Source organism: Ctenopharyngodon idella, chromosome 15 (genome assembly GCF_019924925.1).
Source record: "Ctenopharyngodon idella isolate HZGC_01 chromosome 15, HZGC01, whole genome shotgun sequence".
Classification (NCBI taxonomy): Eukaryota; Metazoa; Chordata; class Actinopteri; order Cypriniformes; family Xenocyprididae; genus Ctenopharyngodon; species Ctenopharyngodon idella.
Window position 1 is genome coordinate 23736265 of NC_067234.1, and position 24212 is coordinate 23760476.

Below are 24212 nucleotides of genomic sequence, written 5' to 3' on the forward strand. Positions count from 1 at the left end.
GGGCACTTTCCCATTGAGAATGGGCAACAAATTTCTATCTGGATATCCAGAGAGAAATTTGTTGCCCATTCTCAATGGGAAAGTGCTCATAACAGTATCGCTTGGCAAAATTGCCTAGCAACATTGCTCAAAAAGCTGCCCCGTGTATCATCACCTTAATATGCTGATTTGCTGCTCAACATTTATTACAATAAACATTTCATATTATTATTAATGTTGAAAACAGTTTTTATAGAAACCAAGATACATTTTCCAGGATTTTTGATGATTAGAAAGATTAAAAAACAGCATTTATTTGAAAAATAAATATTTTGTAACATTATAAATGTCTTTACAGTCCCCTTGTTGAGTAAAATAACAAATTTCTTTAAAAAAAAAAAAAAACACTTTTGAACGGTAGTGTATTTTCTTATTTCTTATCGTGAAATCACTGATGATATCTCTGAAAATATGTGTAAAGTTTATTGTTTGCATGCGCAGTATCTGTTCTCCGCCGTTAGATGTCGCCATCTCTCCTGCATCAGCTCTCATCTGCTTCTGACACACGGCGCAACTTTTTCCGGTTGGACTCTGGAGACGTGGCTCTATTTCTTCAATATTACGAGTCAAGCTATATGCTACTGTTGAAACAGAGCGTTAGGCACCACTCTGACATTTTCTGTTTTTGATACATCTGGACAGACAGTGTCCGTGACTGAGTCCACTGACGGATCCTCGTGTGAAAGGGAACAGAAATGGTATGACTGTTTGTTTTGTGTATTTAGCAGGATGGGGCTAGCAGCTAGCGATGTAGCTCATCTCTCATACAGTTTGAAACTCTTTTATTTTTTTAGTGTCAATGACTAAAAAGTGTCTATTCCATCTATTTTTGTTTTAAAAACATCATACAAGTAAGGAAACATTGTTGCTAGTTTTTGATATCTGATACAGCTAGCCTGCTAAAGGTTAGCCAGCTAATTAGATTGTCATCAAGATTAATTACAGTTCAAGTAATTAACGAAAGTAAATAGCTGTCATTATCAGCTATATGACAAAATATTGCTATAATAAATTGCTATTTTTTTGTATTCTTTTATCATTTATATAATGAATGTCTATGTAGATAACAGGTTGTAGCTAACTGACTTTGACAATCCAAATATTAACTTAATAGAAAGAACCTGTGGGTCATGAAAAATAAAAAACATAATTATACATGAAATGCATACAAATTAAATTATGTATGGCAGAACTTTATTATCTTTATTAACAGTAGGGAAAAGATTTTTGTAGTCATGTTTACTGTATCATGTCAACTAATGCAGATTATTTTAATGCTTTTTCGTATCTGAAGTTATGTAGAATCGTTTATTATTTAGTTTTATTTCTGGTGTTTGAATAAAAAAAAAATCACTAGACAAAACGTAACATGCATTTACGTATAATATTATTATTCATTTACAATTATTTATGCAAATATAAGTGATTGCAAATATATTTTGTCTTTGTTTTGTCCCATGTCTTACTGTTAAGCATAAACTTTACATATTTCTTCTTCAGTATTTATTCATATTATTAACTTATATAATTGACTTGATATATAAAAATAAAAGCTTTCGTTTTAGTGATTTTTTTTATATTTTTTTTTATATGCCTTTTAGTTTTTTGTTTAATAATTCTATTTAGCTTTATTTCTAGTTTTAGTGATTTTAGTTCTTTGGCTTAAACTTGTTTTATTTCAGTTAGTTGCCAAGGCAATATTTCTACAACTTTTTTTTAAGCTTAAAGGGATAGTTTACTCAAAAATGAAAATTATCCAATGATTTACTCACCCTTAAGTCACCCTAGGTGTAATGACTATCTTTCAGACGAACACAATCAGAGTTATATTAAAATATATCCTGGCTCTTCCAAGCTTTATAATGGTAGTGAATGGGGCTTGAGATTTTGAACCCCCAAAAAGTGCATCCATCCATTATAAAAGTAATCCACACAGCTCCAGGTGGTTAATAAAGGCCTTCTGAAGCGAAGCGCTGGGTTTTTGTCAGAAAAATATCCGTATTTATAACTTTATAAACTATAATAACTGGCTTCCGGCAGACGGCCGAACACAAGACGAGTTACGGCGGAAGAGTGACCTCTGACCCGACCCATGACGTTTTGACGAATGCATAAGTGCAGAGGATAGAGCAAAACAAAACACCTGTCATGAATTAGAAGTCTAAAATGAGAAATTTTAAAGAGAAATGTTGGAGGATTTCGATGTAAAAGAAGAGGGGCTTGAGTTTGTTGCTCAGCCCTATTGAACCACAAGAGGCGTCTACTCTAAGCTTACGCTACTCCGATTGTGTTTGTCTGAAAGAAGATAGTCATATACACCTAGGATGGCTTGAGGATGAGTAAATCATGGGATAATTTTCATTTTTGGGTGAACTAACCCTTTAAGTTGTTCATCTAATATTAATATTTTATATCAGCTACTTTCAATTAACAATAAAAACATTTTTAATAGATTTAGTTACACTAATTAAGTTACTTTACAATTGAGGGCATGCCATTTATCGCTAGGCCCAATACTGAAGAATAATCAATTAAGTAGAAAAAATTGGTTTAAAGGGATAGTTCACCCAAAAATAAAAATTCTGTCATCTGTCATTTACTCACCCTCAAGTTGTTCCAAACCTGTAAAAATGATTTATGTTGAACACAAAGGAAGATATTTTGAAGAATGTGGGAAACTGAACAGTTTTGGGGCACCATTGACTTCCATAGTTTTTTTTTTTTTTTTTTCTACTATGGAAGTCAATGGTGCCCCAAAGCGTCCTGGTTACAAACATTCTTCAAAATATCTTCCTTTGTGTTCAACAGAACAAAGAAATTTATACAGATTTGGAACAACTTGAGGGTTGAAATGATGACAGAATTTACATTTTTGGGTGAACTATCCCTTTAACTTACCAGTCAAAACTTGGATCACTTCATCTTAAATGTTTTGATTCTCCATTTGTATTATTTTATTTTCACTGGTAATGCAAGTTGATCGTCTTTTCTGAAATAGATGTTGTGCTGCAGACTAATTTCTGAATGCAGTCATCATCATAACAATCAAAAATCCCAATTTTCTTTGTAGTTGTTCTTTGTCTGATAAAATTTTGAATGTCCATCAAATCTTTGCAGGTGCTCTTGGCAGCGGCGGTTTGCACTAAGGCAGGAAAAGCCATAGTGTCACGACAGTTCGTAGAGATGACGCGAACCCGCGTCGAGGGCCTTCTGGCTGCCTTTCCCAAACTGATGAATACAGGCAAGCAGCACACTTTTGTGGAAACAGACAGTGTGCGCTATGTCTACCAGCCCCTGGAGAAGCTCTACATGGTTCTGATCACTACAAAAAACAGCAACATCCTGGAGGACTTGGAGACACTAAGGCTTTTCTCCCGAGTGGTAAAGCTTACTTTTTTATTCTCCAAATTATTGCACTTCTTGGATGTATCTTGAATAAGTGATTATTTTCCGTATTTCTTCAGATCCCTGAATATTGCAGAGTATTGGAGGAAAGCGAGATCTCGGAGCACTGTTTTGATCTCATATTTGCATTTGATGAGATCGTAGCTCTGGGATACCGGGAGAATGTTAACCTGGCCCAGATTCGCACTTTTACTGAGATGGACTCGCATGAAGAGAAAGTCTTCAGGGCTGTCAGAGAGGTCCGATATATTGATGAAACATCCAGAGCAAAATTACTCTCCACTTTAAATCAAACACACTCTAATTTTCTGGGTTTCTCTCAATTCTCCACTTTAACAGACCCAAGAAAGAGAAGCAAAGGCCGAGATGAAACGCAAGGCCAAAGAGCTGCAGCGAGCAAGACAAGATGCTGAACGTTCTGGAAAGAAATCGCCAGGCTTCGGAGGTTTTGGAAATTCAGGAATGAGCAGCGTCACATCAGCCACCATCATCATGGATACAATAGAGCCAGAGAAGCCCAAAGTGTCTTCTGCTCCTGTCAGGTATGAGCTTTAACTGTGGGCCATAATGCATTGAAATATATATAAGTGTACAGAAGTTAATCTGCCCTGTTCTTCCTGTAGGCCGAGTGGTTCGAGTAAAGCACTGAAGCTGGGTGCCAAGGGGAAAGAGGTGGATAACTTTGTGGACAAACTAAAGTCAGAAGGAGAAAATATTGTCTCATCCAGTGCAGGAAGGAAGGCATCAGAGGCATCTAAAGTCCTTCAGCCTCCAGTGAATTTAGAGAGGTAGGCCTATTGCTTACTGATTTTATTTCAGTATCTGGCACATTCTACTCCCTATATTATGTACGTAAATTACCATTCAAAAATATTATTTTTATTTATATATATATATATATATATATATATATATATATATATATAAATAAATTAGGGCTGTGAAACTTAAGGCTGTTAACTCATGCGTTTAATTTTTTCAGTTTAACACGTTTAAAATATTCAACACAATTAATGCAGCATCTGTTTTTTTTTTCCGTCATAATTTGGCTAGCGCCACAAGACAAATGAAAACACACTGTCTGTGAATGTCATATCTGTGTGTCACACACACTACTCGTATGCCCAGAAAGACGCACGCCAGTATCGAGTTCTCTTTCGCGCTTGAACAAACGGTAACACACAGAATTATGCCGAAATGCCCGTTTTGTCGAGTATCTTCATAAGAGCAGTCTTAAAGGTCCCATGGCATGAAAATTTCACTTTGAGGTTTTTTTAACATTAATATGAGTTCCCCTAGCCTGCCTATGGTCCCCCAGCGGCTAGAAAAGGCGATAGGTACAAACCGAGCCCTGGGTATCCTGCTTCGCCTTTGAGAAAATGAAAGCTCAGATGGCCCAGTCTGGAATCTTACTTATGTCGTCATACGGGGAAAGGTTACCTCCCCTTTCTCTGCTTTGCCCGCCCATGAGAAAATGAGCTACTACCATGCGAGGTGAGCGCAATATTTTTTTTTCCTCGAGAGACATCATGGCTTGCAAACGAGCAAAGCATTGCAGTTGCTCAGTGTTTGGATGTACAAATGAACACCAAAGTATTTTTTTTAGTTCCTTTATCTGAGTAAATATATATACGATAGCAAATCAGAGCAACATGAAAAGCCAACAACGTAGGCTAGCATTAGCTACATCATGATAATTGAAAAGCTGAAAAGCTCGAACAACTGCGTGTCTACAAGCCATTGCGATACATCCACTGTCAACATTAGCGCATGGTACCGTGGCCGCAAGCTGGTTAAGGCCACACACCCACCCTCCACCGTGCCCCGCCTCTCTCCTCCTCATTAGCATTTAAAGCTACAGACACAGAAATGGCACATCCTAAGGAAAGCTCATTGTGGGACTGGCTCGTAGTGGCCGAAATTCTGCACCAAGGCTGAATTTCGGGAAAGAGACTTCAGATACAGTACTAGGGACCACTTAGGCCTATATAAAAGCATCCAAAAAGCAGCATGTCATGGGACCTTTAAATCAGTTAAATATAGTCTTAAAAGACCTTAAAGAGTTGTGAGGAAACAAAATGAATGTCAGATCCGCGTCATGTTCGGCAGTGACAGCCTAATAAAAGCAGTTGCTGTGATGTCTGTCATTAATGTTAATCAAAGAATAAAGTTAACAGAGAAAACTGAAGCTTTAATTAGGATTAATCTATATTTAATTTATCATTTATGCAGTTAAGTCTGTAAAGTGTTTGATAACTTTATTCAATTTCTGTATATTTCCTACCTGTTAGACAAGTAGGAAGGCCACAGGTAAACACAGGTAAAAAGTTCACTTAAATTAAGTTTTTGTTGTTGTTGTTGTTGTTTAAAGCCTATTAAATGTTGAAATTGATAGCTTTCAGTTATACTGTAATGTTCAATGTCTATACTTTTTTTTAAGAAATCTATTTCATAGAGACATCAGTACCAGTATTAGCATCAGTGATACTGGCCTTCATTCATAAAAAGATGCAATTAAACAAATATTTAAAATATAATGTCTTTAAGTTGTTTCTACATTAATTTGGAGAGTAACTGAAATTATTACAATATACAAATATTAAAACCTCAGGTTTTAAATCGCGATTAATTACAGGACAAATGTGTGATTAATTTGTTAATTTTTTTTTCAATTCAATTGACAGCACTAAAATAAATACTTTTTTAATAAATACTTTTATTCAGGAAGTGTGCATTCTGCTAGTCAAAAGTGACCGTAAAGACATTTATAATGTTACAAATAAAATAAAATAAAATGTATCACAATTTCCACAAAATTATTAAGCAGCACAATTGGTTTCCGTATTGATGATAATAAGAAATGTTTCTTGAGCAGTAAATCCACAAATTAGAATGATTTCTGAAGGATCATGTGACACTAAAGACTGGAGTAATGATGCTGAAAATTAAGCTTTGCATCACAGGAATAAATTACATTTTAAAATATATTAAAATACAAAAGTTATTTTAAATTATAATAATTATATTTCACAATATTACTGTATTTTTGATCTAATAAATGCAGCCTTGGTGAGCATAAGAGGCTTCTTTCAAAAACATTAAAAAATCCCCAAACTTTTGAACAGTAGTGTATTTTCATATTATAATGATATTATTTTCAGATTATGCCTGTTGTTAATGGCATTTTTTGAACTTTTGTTTCCCAGTGTTCATCTGAGGGTGGAAGAGAAGATCTCTCTGACCTGTGGTCGGGATGGTGGACTGCAGAACATGGAGGTTCTGGGTATGATCACTCTGAAAGTCACAGATGAAAAAAATGGCCGCATTTCTATACTCCTCAACAATAATGACAAGAAAGGAGCCCAACTACAGGTGTGTGTGAGACACGACACAGCATGTCATGGTCTCAGCATGTTTTTTGAAGGGGAAGTTGTTGACAATATGGGATTTTAGAAAGGACACTCAGTTTTCACCCTGTTTAGATCTTCAAAAAATCTTTTGTCTTGACCATGTGATTCATATTTTTTCATTTATCTTTTAGACTCACCCTCATGTTGATAAAAAGCTGTTCACCACTGAGTCCCTGATTGCTCTGAAAAACCAGGATAAGTCCTTCCCTCTCAACAGTGATTTGGGGGTGCTGAAATGGAGATTACAGACCACAGATGATTCCCTCATTCCTTTAACTAGTGAGTCTTCTCTTTTTTCATACTCAAGGATTTTGTATGGCAGCACTTTCATGAACATATCAATCATGCAGGCATCCTCTGTTGTCTTCTCAGTTAACTGTTGGCCGTCAGAAAGTGGAAGTGGCTGTGACGTGAACATTGAGTATGAGCTTCAGGACGAGGGACTCGAACTCAATGATGTTATCATTACTATTCCTGTGCCGTAAGTGCTTATTCAAAAATTAAAAATAATTTTAGTCTTGAGTTAGGACATGTCAACTTTACAGAAGTATTTCATGCCCTCTACCCATAAACAAACTCTGGCTCCTGTGATTATGCAGGTCAGGTGTAGGTGCACCAGTGGTTGGTGATCTGGATGGGCAGTATAACCATGACAGCAGGAAAAACATCCTGGAATGGTCACTTCCCGTTATCGATGAGAAGAACAAGAGTGGCAGCCTGGAGTTCAGCATAGATGGCAAACCCAACGACTTCTTCCCAATCAATGTTTCTTTTGTCTCCAAGCGTAACTTTTGTGACATTCAGGCAAGTTATGTCGGTTTATCTATGAAATACTGCAACATAAATTAGTCCTAGTGAGAAAGGAAATGACTATATGTCTATATATCGACATATATATCCACTTACACACAATGACAGTATATCCACTATATTTCCACAGGTGGCCAAGGTGACATACGTAGAAGGAGGCAGTCCAGTCAAATTCTCCTCAGAGACGTCATTTGTTGTGGATAAGTATGAGATCCTGTAAATGTTTCCTGGTGGAAGATCGTTTTAACTTGCCAGCCAGCTTAACAGATCAGAGAGCGTGCTGTACGTTAACAGAGCTCTCAAAAAACATTCTCTGACATGGGCTGCAGTTCTTCTGTGATTGTTTGTCTTAAAGGAAAATAATCTACTTTTATATAAACTGGACTTTCAGCTGCTCACTACTAAGTGCAGTCAGCCACACCTGCCAGAAAAGACAAAAAAAAGAGTAAAATACAGCACTGCACCTGAAGACATCAAGGGAAGATCAGTGTCATCTACAGCAGATTAATTATATGTCCATATGAGCCCTCCTGACCCTTCAAAGAAATAGAATAAAATTGGAAACTTATATACTTGTTGCAAAGGCTTTGTATAGAATTGCATTCTAATTGATGTTTGTTTGTTTGTTTGTTTTTTTCAAACCACGTGATCTGCATCGGCCCGTTAGCAATTTGGATTTATTTCTAATAATCAAGTGTTTCCTATATGGAAACGGACCTAAAATTGTAGTACCAAATGAATATGTAGGTGATGATTAAATCAGCTGTGCTTGTGCAATAAGAACTGACACAGTCCAAATTCACATAATTTTTCATCTCTTCATAATGACATCTCTGCTGTTAGTAAATATGGATATAATTGTCTACATCATAAAGCACACATACTTTTTGCCTTTTAGTATCTTCCGTTTTTTTCTGTTATATTTATGTAATCATTAGTTTGAAGATTAATCTAAACAGGAAGATTTTTCATTCTGTTTTTTTTGTAAGTAATGTTACACATAATCCGTTTAAATGTTTCTTGCTTTTTATTCATTGCAGCATTTATTTGGCTAAACAGGAAAATATATTCTCCCTGGCTTCCCAGATGTTATTAAGAACGGATTTATTTTTTTGTATTTCCATAACGTAAAATACATTTATCAGCACACACTCAAAGATGATTACGGAACGCCAAGGGGAGGGTTACGACATTCCATTTTGCTGTAAGATAGTTATGAGTACCTTTAATCAATAATAAAGTCAAATCTAAATTAAAAGTGTATTTTCTGAGCTCTTCCTGCCTCAATATGTTTTTATCTAGGATTTTGAATACTGTATGTGTATTGGTTGATTTATGTTAAGGCAGGCTTCACTATTGCTTATGCTTAGAGTTAGCATTTGTTTTAAATCCCTAACCCTATGTATTAAAGTTAAATCATCCCACACCAGACATGAATTATGCCTCAAGTCATGTGACTTGAGTAGTGGTGTGTTTAAGCCCCTAGAACACCCTAGCAATCGAATAGCAGCAAACAATTAAAAACCTCTTAGATGGTTGAATGTTGTCATTGTTTTGGTGTAATATTTGTGAGTATAATTTGTAATGATAAATTGACTGCCCAGTCCTGATTTGGTGGACTTCAAGAGCCAGTGGACTGGGAGTTTGTTATGGATTTATACAAGCATGTGAGGAATCTCTGAGACAAGGCAATGGCATTCAGAGTTGATAATGCATTAGGTATGGTTGAATAGAGGAGATTCCTGCCAATGAATCACTTCCTCAGCCAATTACTAAGAGAAATCATTTACATCTGCTCTGACATGGCTTTTTGGAATGCTTGACTCTAATATTTTTGTATAAAGTTGCTAAACTGTATATTTTACTTCATAGCTATGAAGTTTTAGGTTTCTCAAAGCATAAAGTGACATGATGAATATGAGATGGGAGGAAAAATTATGTCAATGCTTGTTCTGTCACAAATATTTTGCGTTCCCCAGAGTAGCAAATGTTTGCATTCCACCAAGAAAATTTGTGTTCGTTCGCAAAACTTTTAAGTTATTTGCGAGCGAACGCAAAGTTTCTCGGGGTAATGCAAAAGTTTGGAGAGCGAATGCCAAGTTTCTGGGGGAAATGCAAAACTTTTGTGAGAGAACCCAAAAGCATTGATGTGTAGTTTTCCTTCCATATCATATTTTTTCCATCACCATGTCCTTTAAATAATTTCAACTTAATCTTTTTAAGTTCATTTATTTCTTTTGGAGGAAACTGAGTATTGAGAGGTATAAGCAGTCAAACTAAAAATACTAAAAACTGAAATAAAAATAGAGTTAAATAGAAAACAATATAATAATAAAAAAAAAACTACAAAAAAAAAAGCTAATTAAAAAATACTGTAATAATATACCAATAATACTAGTATAATACTGGTTGTGACACTACCTTGTAGAATTGTTTAATTTCTAATTTATATAGACAAAATAGTAGAGAATTTTAATATCGGTTATTTATCAAAACTTTACAATAGAATTTTAATATAGGTGAAAACGACGGGTAAACTGTTCTTTATACGTTTAAAGACAATTCTAAAAGCAATAAAGTCTTTCCTTGTTGACTATCATAAATTTATGACTGCATATTTTACTAAATGTCAAATTCATAGTCATTGACCACAGCTGAAGTCTGAAGTTTGTGACCCATATCTACAGGGGATGATCTGTATGTGAAACAAGGTCTTATCTGATAGAATCTGTCTCTGTTTGATGTTGACTCTAATCCACAAGGAAAGTTTTAGGGTGGGGCTGAGAAAGCAGATTTAACATCTGATTTGTGGATTTGATAAAGGGACCGAAGGGTGTAGGCTGCAAGAATAGGGACCGTATTGGTGCTGACCTAATTTCCTATCTGATCGCTCGCAATAGAGAAATAATGAGGTGAAGTCTGGGGGGAGTAATGCGTGGACAGTGATTGTGACGGAGGGGAAGTAAAGGTTGCTCGTAAACGTCTGATGTAAACGGATAGTAGTTCTCACACTGTCACAGTCAAATCAGTAGGTGACCATATGGTTCCCTTGAGAAGAGAAGAGGGGGTGTATCCCTGTTTGGGGTTGAGAAAAAAGAGGAGGGGTGTTAATGACCACTATCCCGGTCATAAAAGAAGGCGGGTCTTTCTTTCGGATGAATGAACAAACAGATAAGTACTGAGCTAGGCTTTGTTAAAGGGTCACATGAAAGAGTGAGAGGGGGCAGAGGGACTAGCATGGGCTAAGAATTTATATGGTCACATGGGATTTTGGTATCAGTCTGAGATTCATTAAAACTTTATTTTAATTATTTACAAAGGATTAAGTTTTTGGAGTTAATGATTTATGAGTTTGCTGGGGGTCGGTGATTTGTTATAGCTCTGTGTCTCAGTCTGAAATAGGCCATTCTTCCAGGTTGGCTAATGAGGAATACGACATGTGCTGAACGTTCAGGATCCCAACAGACAGCAGTCAAGCGTCCACCATCCAGGATTTTAATATGTTGCTCAAGAAGGTCCGATTTCAGGTTAGTTCCATTCTATCCATCTCTCTCTCTATATATATAATTTTTGTATTTATATATTAAAAGATATATATATATATATATATATATATATATATATATATATATATATATATATATATATATATTATATTATTGCATTTTATATAATAATATAATATATATAAAAAATTATAAAAATAATACTATCATTATAATGAACAGCATAATTTGTATTACACTAATGAAGTTACTATATGTGTCTTCTGCGTGCTAAACATACCTTGGAAGCCAGAAGCAGGTTTTAGGGCCTTAAGGTGCTGACAAAATAATCCCATTTTTACAGAGGCCATTTTAGGGACGTTTTCCCGCAGTAAAAGTGAGAGCGAGAGTTAAATTCTTCCACACCTGTCATAGACCCTCCAGCTGCCCTGTTTTTCCCCCACTGTAGTGACAAGCCTTTGAGCTGGACCTTTAACATGTGAGACACACAGGAGGAAATTAGATGCATTCTGAGTGAGCATGAGGAATTTCCTTAGGAAGAAACAGAACAAACAGCAGTATTACTGTCCTAGGAGTTGGGTGCTTCTGTTACAGGTTTATTTGACACTTATATGTTATGTTAGGAAAGGGGGAAGAGTAAAGTTGGCCAGACCAAAGCTGTATTTTAAAGTTTAATATAGGCTAATTATGGTGATTTCTAGATTATTTGCATTAAGATTACCGAATGGATTACCTGGTCCATCTATTTGGTGTTTTTTTTTTTTTTTTTTTTTTTAAAGAAGTGGTGAACAGTCACTAGAGGGCACTATTGTCACATCATTCAGAATTGTATGCTGACACAGTTTGTGTTTTTGATTATGAAAATCTGTATTTTGAATTGTTCGATCATCCAGGGCAGCGTGTCTCATTATTTCACTAATTAAAAACAAAGTACAGTCTCAAAGGGAAATTGCCCAAACTGAGTCACACAGATGTTGTTTATTATTGAACTCCATACACAGTGATATTGCTCAAAGCGAAGTTATTTTTCTACATTAGTCAATCTCTTGCGAGTTTTCTTGTTCATATCAAAAATAAGCATCTTAACCTGCTGATTTATCAGTTGTGAAGATCTTTTAGCTCAGTATTTTCTTGGTACATCAACAATTTAATTCAGTGACTTGAGGTTTACGTTTTCTGTCAAATTTCTAAACTTCGTGCAACACAAACGTCTTGAAGCCCCGAGCAGTTAGCTAACCGCCAACTAGCTACTAGCCTGTTAAAGACATTTTAGTTTTTGTGACGTAGGCTACCTAAGATGTCTAAATCTATCGAAGTGATAAAATAACAGTAGGCCTACTCGTATGTTTGTTTGTTTTTTCTTTCAATGTAGCCTACTGTTCATAAGCAAATAACTTACCATATAGCTAATCTTCTCTCAGGCAAAGGCTCTGTGAGCATCTTTTTTAAATCTTACTTCCGTGGTTATTGAAATGTTTGCAAATACAGTTAAAAATATATACTTTAAGAAAAAAAAAGAATACATTTGGATAATTCAAGCCTTAATTAACCCCCTCCTCATCACAAGTTCACTGTCACAGTAGGCTAATTTCAAATAAGTTTTTCGCAACTATTTCTTCACTTGTGAATATGGTGCTGTTAGCCTGTTGTAGGTATAGCCAAGAAGCCAATTTACGCCACATAACAGAAAACAAAATCTTTGTAAATCATAATTGACATAAAAGTCGAAATTATGAGATAGCTAATCCATATTTGACCCAAATATTGAAACAACCCTGCATTTTTTAGAGTGTAGGCTTACTGAGTCATAAATGCATCATGCCTTACTTTTTATGTCATAATTGTTATGTCATAATTTCATAATTATTTGAAAAGCATACAAAATTATGAAAGTATAAAGACACAAATTGAAATGAGTCATTTTGAAGAACACAGAAGTTCAAAGTCAATTCAGATGACACCACAAAACCCATAAATTATTATTTCTTAATCTTCATCCAAAGTGACATAAACAAGTGAGATGAGTAACAACCCTCTTCTAAAGCATTTCTCATAATCCTGAAACATCAAGCTCTTTTTGGCTGGCTTAGAGCCAGCAGACCACTCCAAAACACTTGACGTGCCCCTCCTATTGGAAAGGGGATAAATTATGCTGAGAATCAAAAAAGGAAACGAGTCAATCTAACACAAACTGATGAGAAATAGAGCGCACTCACTTAGAGACATCAGCTGGAAGAGGACTAGTGTATCATATTGGAGAGAAGCACCTGATCCTACAAGAGCAGCTTTTCTTTGGTGTAGTGCCAGCAAGAGTCAGGACTGACACAGGACTATACAAACAGTGACAAAAGCTGGACTGACCTCAGGTCTCCAGTGCTCTGGCACCTTCCCAAGGAACCCTCAGAAAGAGGAACAGCATTGTGGATGCCAGTGCATTTCTGTGCACCTTCTGCAGAAAAGTGAGTTTCAGCCTTTCCTGAAATGGACTTACTTTTGCAGCAGGGGTCTCTGCAAGGTTAGTGAACAAGTGAGGAGTTCTTTGACTGAAAGAATGAGTGCCTTGTGTCAGGCTAGGAGTGGTTGACAGAACAGGAAGGCTGAACGAGTGAGAGGGGAAGAGAGAGACAGTCACAGTGGGAGACGACTTTTGTCCCGTGCTGGGCAGGAGAATCTGCTTTGTGTCTGTGATGGTTGTTCGAATGTGCCAGAAAGAACCTTGCATACCATCTTCAAGACTCTATCCATCTTCATAATGTCTTGTTCATGAGAGAAGCCATGTGTTTTCCTACAGAGGGTCTTGTTTAATAGGCTGCCAGAAAGTTCTTACAGGTAAGGACTTGTAAGAAACTTCACTTTTTATACTATTTTAAAAACTTTACTTGGTGAACGATAGCTTTATAATAACTGCACAAGTGCAACTATTTTGATTATTTTCAAATGTTTTGAACTTAAAAACGTGTCTGTTGTTGGATATTAAGAACTTGTGTCCATGTCACGCAATCTATTTTTTTTTTTTAAGATTTTAAAAATGTTGAATATCATGAAACCTGTCAATAACATGTCCAATTTCTCCACAGTCAAAAGGAAAAAAAAAAAAAAAATTCTGTTAATTATTAAAAAGTAGCCAAACTTTTTGGGGGTTTAGGTTTTTTTTTTTTCATTTTCCCTTTTGATATTTTTTTTGTGACAGTTTTGCAAATTCCCCTCAAATTCTTATTTCCATTTTCCCTTCAAATTCCCCATAAATTCCCATTAAATTTTAATTTTTACTGTTTTGGTTTTGTTGTTGCATCCACAATTTTGTGGCAATTATGCAAATTCCCTTCAAATTTGTATTATGCATCTGGATATTACTTAATACTTTTTAATTATTATTTTTTATTTATCATTTTCATTATTCTTAGCTGAGATTTTAATTAGATTGTCATTACTCTCACACATTTTCTTACTGTATCGCAATAAGAGATACTGTAATAAAATGTTTTTATTTATAAAGACATTAAACTAAAGACCGTACAAGAAATACTAACATGATGTATAAATATTTGAATAATTGTCATGAAAATAATGTCATAATGCAAACAAAATCTTAAAATAAGCTTCATTTTATGTATATAATATATAATTACTAATTTTGTGTCTTGATGTTGAGGTGAAATGACCTGGAAATGTTCTTGGCAGGATTTGTGAGATTCTGATCCAAAAACCTGGTCCAGTCAAATCCAATAGGTTATTTTTAGAAACCATTGCTTTTTAAAGAAATATTAGACTGAGTCCATGTGGAATGATGTTTTGCACAGCAGATATGGCATGAGATCCTGAAAGTTTTTCACTGCCAAATGCAGACAAATGTCCTTGTTTTTATCAGAGCTGAAGACACAACGTAACCCATATTGTGAGAATCTCAGACTACAGCCAATGGCCTCAAGAAAACAACAGAAATGGTGAGAAAGCAAGGAAGAGACTAGATCTGTTCCTCACCTTTCATTTACTGAGAGGAGGACAGATGGAAAGAGACCAGAGGCACCACACTGGAAGTGCCACGTTAGTAGTTCTCTCTCCTCCTGATCTCCCACCCAAAACAGAGCAGCCCATTGAGCCAGTACAGAGAAACAGGCAGAGGGGGAGTGTGGGGCCTTTCCATGATCACTTTGGAGGGTCAGTGGTGAGTGAAAAATGCTCCACTGGTTTTGATAATCAAGCCTCTGTTGTCCAGGTCATTTCTGTTTCCAAAGAAATGAGAATGGGCTGAAATCACACAGTCCCTGCCAATGACCGTGTGTTTTATTGGAATCTTTCAGAACGCAGTGATTGCTGGAATTGATTTGCTTGGAAGTGGGATACAGACACATTCATTAGTCGTGTTTGCTAAGGCAAGCATAACGATTGATGTTGCTCATTACTACGGTTTGCTTCGAACTAAATATTTAACTGAAGTGCGTAAGGGGCCATTCACACAGAAAATGTTTTTGTTTTTTAAATTGAACTTCTTTTATCTTAAAGGTGCAATGTGTAAAATTTGGGAGGATCTATTGACAGAAATGCAATATAATATACATAACTGTTTTCAGTGGTACATAAAGACCTTACATAATGAACCGTTATGTTTTTATTACCTTAGAATGAGCCATTTCTATCACATACACCCTCCATGCCAAGTCGCCATTATGCGCCGGCATGTTTCTACAGTAGCCCTAAACGGACAAACACTACAGAGCACGTTTCGTCACTATGTTGTTCTACGTTAAATACGCACGTAGTAGTAGTAGTAGTAGTAGTAGTAGTAGTAGTCGTCGTCTGGTTTATTAGGAGCAGAGACCGTTCTTTGTTAGAAGTAAGAAGAAACCTCATTGCTTCACACAAGCTACTCTCTGCTTTCTCAGACAACGACAGCCAGACGGCCACCGTAGCTTTTCTGAAAGGGAGGGGTGTACGCCGTTACTTGTAGTTCGCAACCTCACCGCTAGATGGCGCTAAAATTTACACACTGCACCTTTAAGTAATGTGTTTTTAGAATGCTGTCATTAGCAATATACTGCAAAAGACACAAGACGCGAGCACAATAGTTAAACGTCCTTCTAGCCAGGGCCTAAAACTAACTTTTTACCACAGCTGCCAATGGCTGGTAACTTAAGAAAATTTACCAGCCATAAATACTTTTACTGGCCATGAAACTGTTTTTTTTTTTTTTTTTTTTTTTTGCAAAAACAGGCATTAATGACACCAAAATAGATACCAGTGAAAATTCAAAACTCTCTATTGTAATTTTGATACCAGCTAAAACTACTAGCCTAACTAATATAAATTTAAAACATTATTAAAGACAAATAAACAGTCAGTAATAGCACAAAAACAGAACAAAAATACAAATTAAATAAACTGTACTTTTCAGGTAGGTCTAACAGTAGTTTTCAGGTACAGAAATTTAATAAAGTAATGAAATGTAAAATAACACTACATAGTATTCACTGTATAAATTAAACATAGATTAATCCTTATTCAAGTTAAAAAGTTATTCAGACAAAAGCAGTGAGTGGTTTTCTCTTTGTCTTTTGTTGTTTGATTAACATTAACAACAAAAACAGCAGTAGGATTATTAGGCTGCTGTCACTTTAAGACTTGCATGGATCCAATATACTGATACTTTACACATGCGTTTTCTTTCTCAACTAGTTACTTTCATTAAGACATATCTGGCTGTTTACTAGGATACTTTGTGTTCATTTGTTCTTTCAAGCAAAAGGAGACTAAATTCAATATTCACGTGCTGTCTGAGACACGTCTTTCTGGATGCACACTTTGGATGTTTGAACACAGAAATCTTCCCACAGCGAGTGGGAAACAGAGTGTTAATTTTAGGCATGTTTACACAGGAAAAACTATGGAAAAGCAGCACAGTGGAATGCAAAGAATGATCTGTGTGAACGACTTTTAATTGTAGTTTACATCAAATTGTGCATCATGTCTGTAGCACATACACATGCTATTACTTTCAGAACAGTGTCTCAGAACACTGTAGCAGCCACATAGCATCTCCGAACATCTACGCAACTACACAGAAACACCCCAGCAACCGCATAGCACCATGCCAGAAATCAACTATTGAGTAACAACCTCCTAGCATCAACACGGCAGTGAGTTTTGAATTTTCCAAAAATGTAACAAGGATGTGCGTATGTGTGTGTGGCCCAACGATAACATCTGCACTTCACGACCGATTTTCCAAGCTGATCTTTCCCATCTCCTGCTCTTGCTCTTCCTCTCTCTGTCTGAGATATCCTCCAGACACTTAAACACATTTTCCTGAGCATCATTATTCACTGCTAACTCTCCTGTGCTCAGCAGCCGTGCACAGAATTTCATTTGGGATTTGAAAGAGCTCTCATGGAAATGGAGCCAGGGTCATTTTATGAAATGTATTTGTTATCGGACTTGCATAATGTCAGGTCAGAAGAAAGTATGGCTCCAGCTGCGGTCAAAAGGTGGTGGCTGGAAAAGCTGTGTAATTTGGGTGATGTCATTCCTTTTTCTCACTGTCTACCTCATGCATTTATACTAAAACAGCAAAATATTTACTTAAGGCTGGAATTCACTTCACAACTTTTAAAATCTGAGCTGAAGCTAAAAGATCAGGGTTTATGCCCATCAAAAGATGTCCACTCTGACTGTCCAATATCTTGGCTTGGGCTTTCAGCAGCTAGTTGTATAGTGTATTCCATCTTTTTCTGAGTCTGAGACAAAAGAAGGGCTGGAGGAAGGAGGTTGTTGACAATATTTCCATTAGGCCAAGAGATTTCCAAAGCTGTTTCCTTTGCTCTGCATCCACCTCCTCCCATTTACTAACTCACAGCCCTCCTTCAGTTACTCTCTGGGAAGAACTCTGGGAATACACACTGTAGACCAGCTTTGGTAGACAACATGGTTTCGGTGCATAGTTCTCGTGCATAGATCATCTGATGTCTGGAAGAGTGTGGAGAGACGGGACCCAGAGTCAGGAGTCAGGCTTTGGCAGCAACCCATTGTATCTCAACAGCTTTTAATAGCACAGCAAAAGAAGGTGTTGACGTCATTCTCCTTCTGTGGCTTTGAGTCCCTGTGTGCTAGCCACTTTCCAGCTGAGGTGAAATTCTTGGCTTTGAGCTTCTCACATTTTTGAATGGAGATTAAAGAGATGGTCTGAGGAGTTTTGCCAAGGCGTTGAGGGTCGCTCACTGGCACCGAAGGCATTGACGATGCTTGCCGCACCTGAACAAGGTCTGATATCATACAGTCATGTGAATCTCTTTCTGATCCAAGATTTTTAAATGACAGAAGTGCAAAACAAAGCTTTTTATCTGGATTTGGTGGCATTGGGCTTTGGACCAGACATTGGAGATTTTGAAGAACTGATCATGGAGCTTCTGTTCAGAGGATACAAGCATGTGTAATGTGTTATGTGCTGGCTTCATCAACATCTTTGCAAAGGTAAATCAATTCTTTGCGTATAAAAATATAGAATTAAATCTTGAACTCTGACTCTGTTAAACAGGGCTTTTCTGCATGCTTTTTTGGTCTGTGTGGGTGCTTGTCTATGAATTTGGAGTTCGGGTCTTGTGGTCCTCAGTGGAGGAGAGCCAGGCCCCTTCGCCACTCCTCTGCAAGGATTAAACACGGTGAAAAGAGCTCTTTGTGCCGGCTGTACTGGAATGCCTGTTGAGCCCAGTGTCTTTAGGAAACAAACAGCCAAAGTCAACGGAACATTTGAGCAAGTGCCTGTTGGAATATTGTGTTCACTTGAGCCCCTGCCCTTTGCAGCCCCCTCAACAGACCAGAGAAAGAGTGACTCACTCTCAATAGTAGCCTTCAAGCCAGGAAATTATTAGTCTGATGATGCATTATTTGCACCTGAAAGTCAATGTGCTCTCAAAAAACACACTCTTCAAGCTATACTATTTCTACCTAAAATAACTGTGACTTATTACCTCAGATATAAGTTAATAAATCTCAGAACTGTAGTGCTCATTATGTGACTTTATTTATAATAATGTGGCTTTCAACTTTGCAATTGTGAGTTTATTACTTACATCTGAGACTTCATTTCTTGGAATTTTGACTTTATATCTCACAATTGTGACTTTATCCTGCAAGTACAACTATTTCTCATAATTCTGACTTCATATCTTACAACTGGAGCATTATAGTATCTCATAATGTGACCTTCAATTTTGTAATGTGGTTCATTTCTGCAATAGTGAAACTGGCTTCCACTGTACTTTTTGTATTTTGAGTTATGAGTAGGTCCAGGAATTATTTATTTAAATTTACCTTTGCTGATTTGAGAGGAAATTATGCATAATGAGTTTAAAAATGGTCAAATGACTTTGTTTGATGAGTGGAAGACGAGGTAAAGTGTTTGGAACAATCATTATTTTTTTCAATTCCATGTGGTTTATGAATTTACAAGCAAAAAAAGATTATTAAATTGAAGATTTTTGAAATTGTTTGACATTTGCCTCTGTGAGGAGAAATGAAGAGTGATGTGCCATTCTCTGACTGCCTCATCCCACAGGAAACTCTCTCTGATAGGAAGTCTACATATAGACTCAACAATCAGCAGTGATCCTCTTCTTCTGCCATCCTGTTTGTTTGTCATGCTTCCTCACTACTGTTTAGGGGAAGTCTTGTAGTGTGATCTCCCAGTGCCCACTCATATCATTGATGAGTGAATTATCATTGATGTTGATACAATTAGAGGTGCTGTAAAGTCATGTATTTGTGTCAGTATTTACCCTGCTGGGAATCCAATGTTTTGGAACATGATAGCTGGTTTCCTTGCACCAAATTAAGGTAGTCAAGCTGTATTTTTGGGACATGGTCAACCTGTTAAAAACTGGCAAATTATCAACTCATTAGACCTGTTAGAAACTAGCTATGTTCCAAAACACAACTATCATCTTAAACTGTATTTTTTTCCAGTGTAGGAATGTGTAACCCCACCTTCTCTGGCTGGTTGTCAACAATACAGCTCTTTTTTTGCTCTTGGATTCTTATCTCAGGGTTATATATTTCACTGACGTTGACATGAGCATGCACACAGAGGCCTTTGATGGTGTTCTGGTGACCTTTGCCCATGTGTTTTCTCTGTGCAGGTGGTCTGCCGGTTATTAGCTTGTAACCAAGCCTCTGCCTTTCTCAACACAATGAGTGATGGAGAAACCAGCATACCACAGATTTTATGCAGCACTTTAAGGAATCCCAAAATGCTAGGGTGCGTCTCAATCAGCTCTCTAGCTCCCTAGGTTGTGAATTGTATATCTTGTACACAAATTCTGATGACTGATGACTATTTTCGGTGCCATTACAACATCTTTGTTGTACAACGTCACTACTGGTATTTATGAACAACAGCAGCACTGATATCTTTCTGACATAACTCTTTTTTTTTTTAAAGCTAATTAAAGTACATTGATAAATACTTTGGTTGTTACATATCCTTGCAACATTTCTGCTGTAAATTAATTATAAACTAGCTACCTATTGAGTTGGTTCGAACGATTTATGTTTTGTTCTTTAGAATTTCAGTTAAGGGAACATGGTGAGCATCTATTCTCTCTGGTTTTTAGGGTGCATTGTGGGACTTTTTAGAGAGCAAATGTTTCAGTTCATTGGAAGGATTTTGCGATTTTAGACAGGCCTTAAAATGGCTGACTTCCTGATTAGTGCCCTGACTGCTGAACTAGGGAGTGGTTTAAGATGCATCCTTGGTGTATTAGCAAGATTAGCTTTGATGCTAAAAACAAAGTTCCGAATAGCATTTTATGAGCAAGTTCCTTGGACATGGGAAAATATTTGATTTGAAAATAGCAATGTTCATCAAGTTTGCTTTTTTTTTTTTTTTTTTAATTCAATTTGTGTGTTTAGAGCTCTAGAAATGTTGCATAATTTTTGAGTCTTAATTACATTGGGTGGGAGAATTTCTGCCCACACAATGCTATTTTAAGTCACGTTCTAGAGCCCAGTTCATTTTCACATTCCTCTACTTCGCAACATTTTTGTGGCAAGGTCTAAAATTGGAAGAAGCTATTTAGTCAGCCACATCGATTGCTGTGTTTGTCTGTGGCCATAATCATATACACACAGAAATGGCAGGATTTTTCATCTGCCCCTCAATTTCCTGTTTAGATATGTGTCTGTATGCTGCAGCACATATGCGGCGTGCTGCAGGGACAGATCTTAAACATGTGTGATGTTTTCTTCAATAACATCCTCTGAAGTTGGGCGTCTTTGGATATGAAACAGAGGCCTTAGGCTTTGAGATCACGGATGTCGTGCAAACTGAGTTCAGTAACGGCAAACAGCTGATAAGGAGACATTTGTTTATTGTTCCACTGTATGATATACGAAACATGCTGCAACCTCTGTGCAGCAAATGACTGCTATTTTTTCATATTTAGCTGAAATAATTATTATTTTAATTTTTCCCCCTCTATTCATGATCCTATATCAGAACAGACCCAGTTTTGAGAAGCACAGTATGGAGCTCAGTGCTTACCACCAGGTGGAGGTCTCTGAGCATGCAGCTCAAAGACGATAACCAACTAGCTAGTGAAAAAGCTCATCATCTCCCCCCCTCTCTCTCTTTGTCCCTGTACTTTTAAGCTCAACTTCAATTCCACTGATGAATAATCCACAGCGCCTCAAGGCAGGAACTAGAAAGCTGTTATTACCTTACAACAGCCAGGACTCGCTGCAAGCGTCTTTACCACATTTCCTTACTTTCTTATAAACCAATTACAAATTTCTTCTCCTTCAGCGTGTACAGAATATTATATTCAGGGGAAATCCTTTAAATGAACCTCAGCAATATGAGAGAGTAGATCGCATGTGGTGGAACATCTACATTCCAAAAAGCACCATCATGTCTTTCCATTCAGAGATGTATCTACCATTAATCCGTGGTCTCCCTCCAGCCCACAGTGCTGTCATTTTGAAGAGCTGAATGTTGTCATCCACCTTTCAAAACAATCCAGCACCTCTCTAAACTTGACACTTCAGGACTATGAAAGCAAGCCAACCCCCAAGCATTGAAAAAGTTTGAAAGAATAGTTTTTTTTGTTAGTATTTTTTTTTTCTCGTTTAACATTTTTTACTTGACAAATGGTGCCAATTATTTTTCAGACTTTTCTCAAAAAATATTGGGTAACACTTTATTTTAGTGCCGTAGTTACACATTACAACATGTACTTACTATAGTAATTATGCATAATTACAACTAACCCTAAACCAAACCAAACAAAAAAGTACATGTAGTTAATTAATAGAACTCAGTACTAATTTGAGTAATTACAATGTAACTACGGTACTGTAAAATAAAGTGTAAACTTGTATTGAATTAAGTTTGTTTTAAGCATAAACCTAAATAAATGTGATGTTATAATATAATGTTATAATATAATATGTTATAATATGTTATGTTATAATATAATATAATATAATATAATATAATATAAAACTTTTTTTTTTAAATAAAAAAAATCACTGGACAAATTAACCCTCTGGTGGTGTTTGGTCATTTTAGGCCCAAAAAAACTAAATGTTTAGAATTTTTAAAGATTGCTACTTCATCGAAATGGTATGAAAGTCAGTGACTTTTGTGGCAGTTGCTATATGTGACCACCAAAAAAAAAAAAAAAAAGAATAAATAAGCTAAATGGTTGTTGTTGTGTTGTTCATGGTCAGAAATGATGGCCATAGGAAGTGACATGAAATGAAAATACGGAACATATGAAAAAAGAAAGCAATTTTTTTGGGGGTACAATCTACAAATCAGCCACAATGCAGAAACAAGACACTCTAAAATATCAAGAGTGCAAAATAGACACACTCCACACCCCACCCCCAAACATATGAACTGTTGTGACTGTAACACAAAGCAAGTTTTTGCAAATGCGTAAAATAAAATCAATAATTCATCCACAAAGCAGTAAAAGAAAGCTGTAAAAAAAATGGACAGCAAGGAAGGGGTTACACTCTAAAACATCAAAACAGTACAAAACAGACACACACACTTTATTATACATATGAATTTTGAATGTTATATATAACAAAATGTCTTTCTCTGCATTCAGGTTTGACTGTAGTAAAATTAATGGAAAAACACTGACACTTCAAATCAACATTTCAAACAAAAAATATCTAAGCCATGACAAAAAATAGTCTTTGAGAATGTCTAAATATATAGCCACATACACAACCTAATAAAAGTATGTTTTTACGTCTAAAAACAGAATTTACAAGCCTCTTTATATAGAGCTGTATAGGAATCTAGTGGTTAAACCATGGCATTACAGATGGGTTTTTTTGTTTGTTTGTTTGTTTGTTTTTTTTGTTTGTTTTTTTTTACTCCTACCAGATGACACTAATCTGCCTTCAAAAATTGGATTTTAAAGGTCTTGTCTCTTATATTTTAACATGAAATACAGCTTAAATTGCAAAATAAAAAATAGGGGAAAAAACGGGAATTTTTTTTATTATTTTCAATGGGAAAAAAATTGATCATAATTATTGCATAAATATTAAATAGTGGCATAAAATTCTCCCAAAATACTAAATAAAAAAGAAAAAATATTATTGAACAAAAATATATTACATTGATTTTACTGAAAATAAAAAAAGTTACATTTTAGTCTTCAGATTCTTCGCTTAGTTACACAAGAGCTACAGTTTGGAGTACACTAAGTGAGCAGCTTCATGCCAGACCTACATGCCTTCAACCGACCACATCTCTTCATCTTTTTTCCATTGCGCTCTTCAGGCAGTGCGCAGCATCCACAGAGAGTGCTTTCCCATCTGAGCATGCAAAAGAGAGACAATACCAGCCTTTATGCTTCCATTGGGAAAAATGTGCTGTCCTTCACAATGTTGTGACTGATAATATGTGAGCGTGTGCAATTTGGAACAGAATCAAACTCTGTATAAAGACACTAGTAGGGAAATATGACTCATTGCCATTTTGTGTTGTGAAAATTGGCTTTGATGAGCTAAGAGGCATGTGGCAATAACA

General features: G+C 36.2%; 2 protein-coding genes across 21 annotated transcripts in view; both read left to right on the forward strand.

Moving 5' to 3' along the window:
* The first annotated feature begins 504 nt into the window (after nt 1-504).
* On the forward strand, nt 505-8927 carry arcn1b (archain 1b). The gene is made up of 10 exons (XM_051864031.1): nt 505-737; nt 3157-3420; nt 3504-3683; nt 3784-3986; nt 4068-4232; nt 6651-6816; nt 6986-7133; nt 7227-7335; nt 7454-7658; nt 7795-8927. The coding sequence occupies exons 1-10, from the start codon at nt 735-737 to the stop codon at nt 7882-7884; spliced, it is 1533 nt and encodes a 510-aa protein (XP_051719991.1). The 5' UTR covers nt 505-734; the 3' UTR covers nt 7885-8927.
* Nucleotides 8928-10635: 1708 nt separating this feature from the next.
* Nucleotides 10636-24212, forward strand: part of phldb1b (pleckstrin homology-like domain, family B, member 1b) — an 86213-nt gene continuing 72636 nt past the window's right edge. For 4 of the 20 annotated variants that reach the window (XM_051864010.1, XM_051864011.1, XM_051864012.1 and 1 more), the window contains exon 1: nt 18146-18634. In XM_051864010.1, the coding sequence (XP_051719970.1) occupies nt 18590-18634 (45 nt within the window). In that variant the 5' untranslated portion in view covers nt 18146-18589. Of the gene's footprint in view, nt 11192-13792; nt 14000-18142; nt 18635-24212 lie in introns of those variants that run through there. The other 16 variants (XM_051864019.1, XM_051864017.1, XM_051864026.1 and 13 more) reach the window with 11 other exon arrangements.

What these genes read in the sequence shown, in the direction of transcription:
- arcn1b (XM_051864031.1), top strand. An exon ending in TAAGGCTTTTCTCCCGAGTG is followed by an intron (nt 3,421 to 3,503) that starts GTAAAGCTTACT and finishes GTATTTCTTCAG; the next exon opens with ATCCCTGAATATTGCAGAGT. An exon ending in CCTCCAGTGAATTTAGAGAG is followed by an intron (nt 4,233 to 6,650) that starts GTAGGCCTATTG and finishes TTTGTTTCCCAG; the next exon opens with TGTTCATCTGAGGGTGGAAG.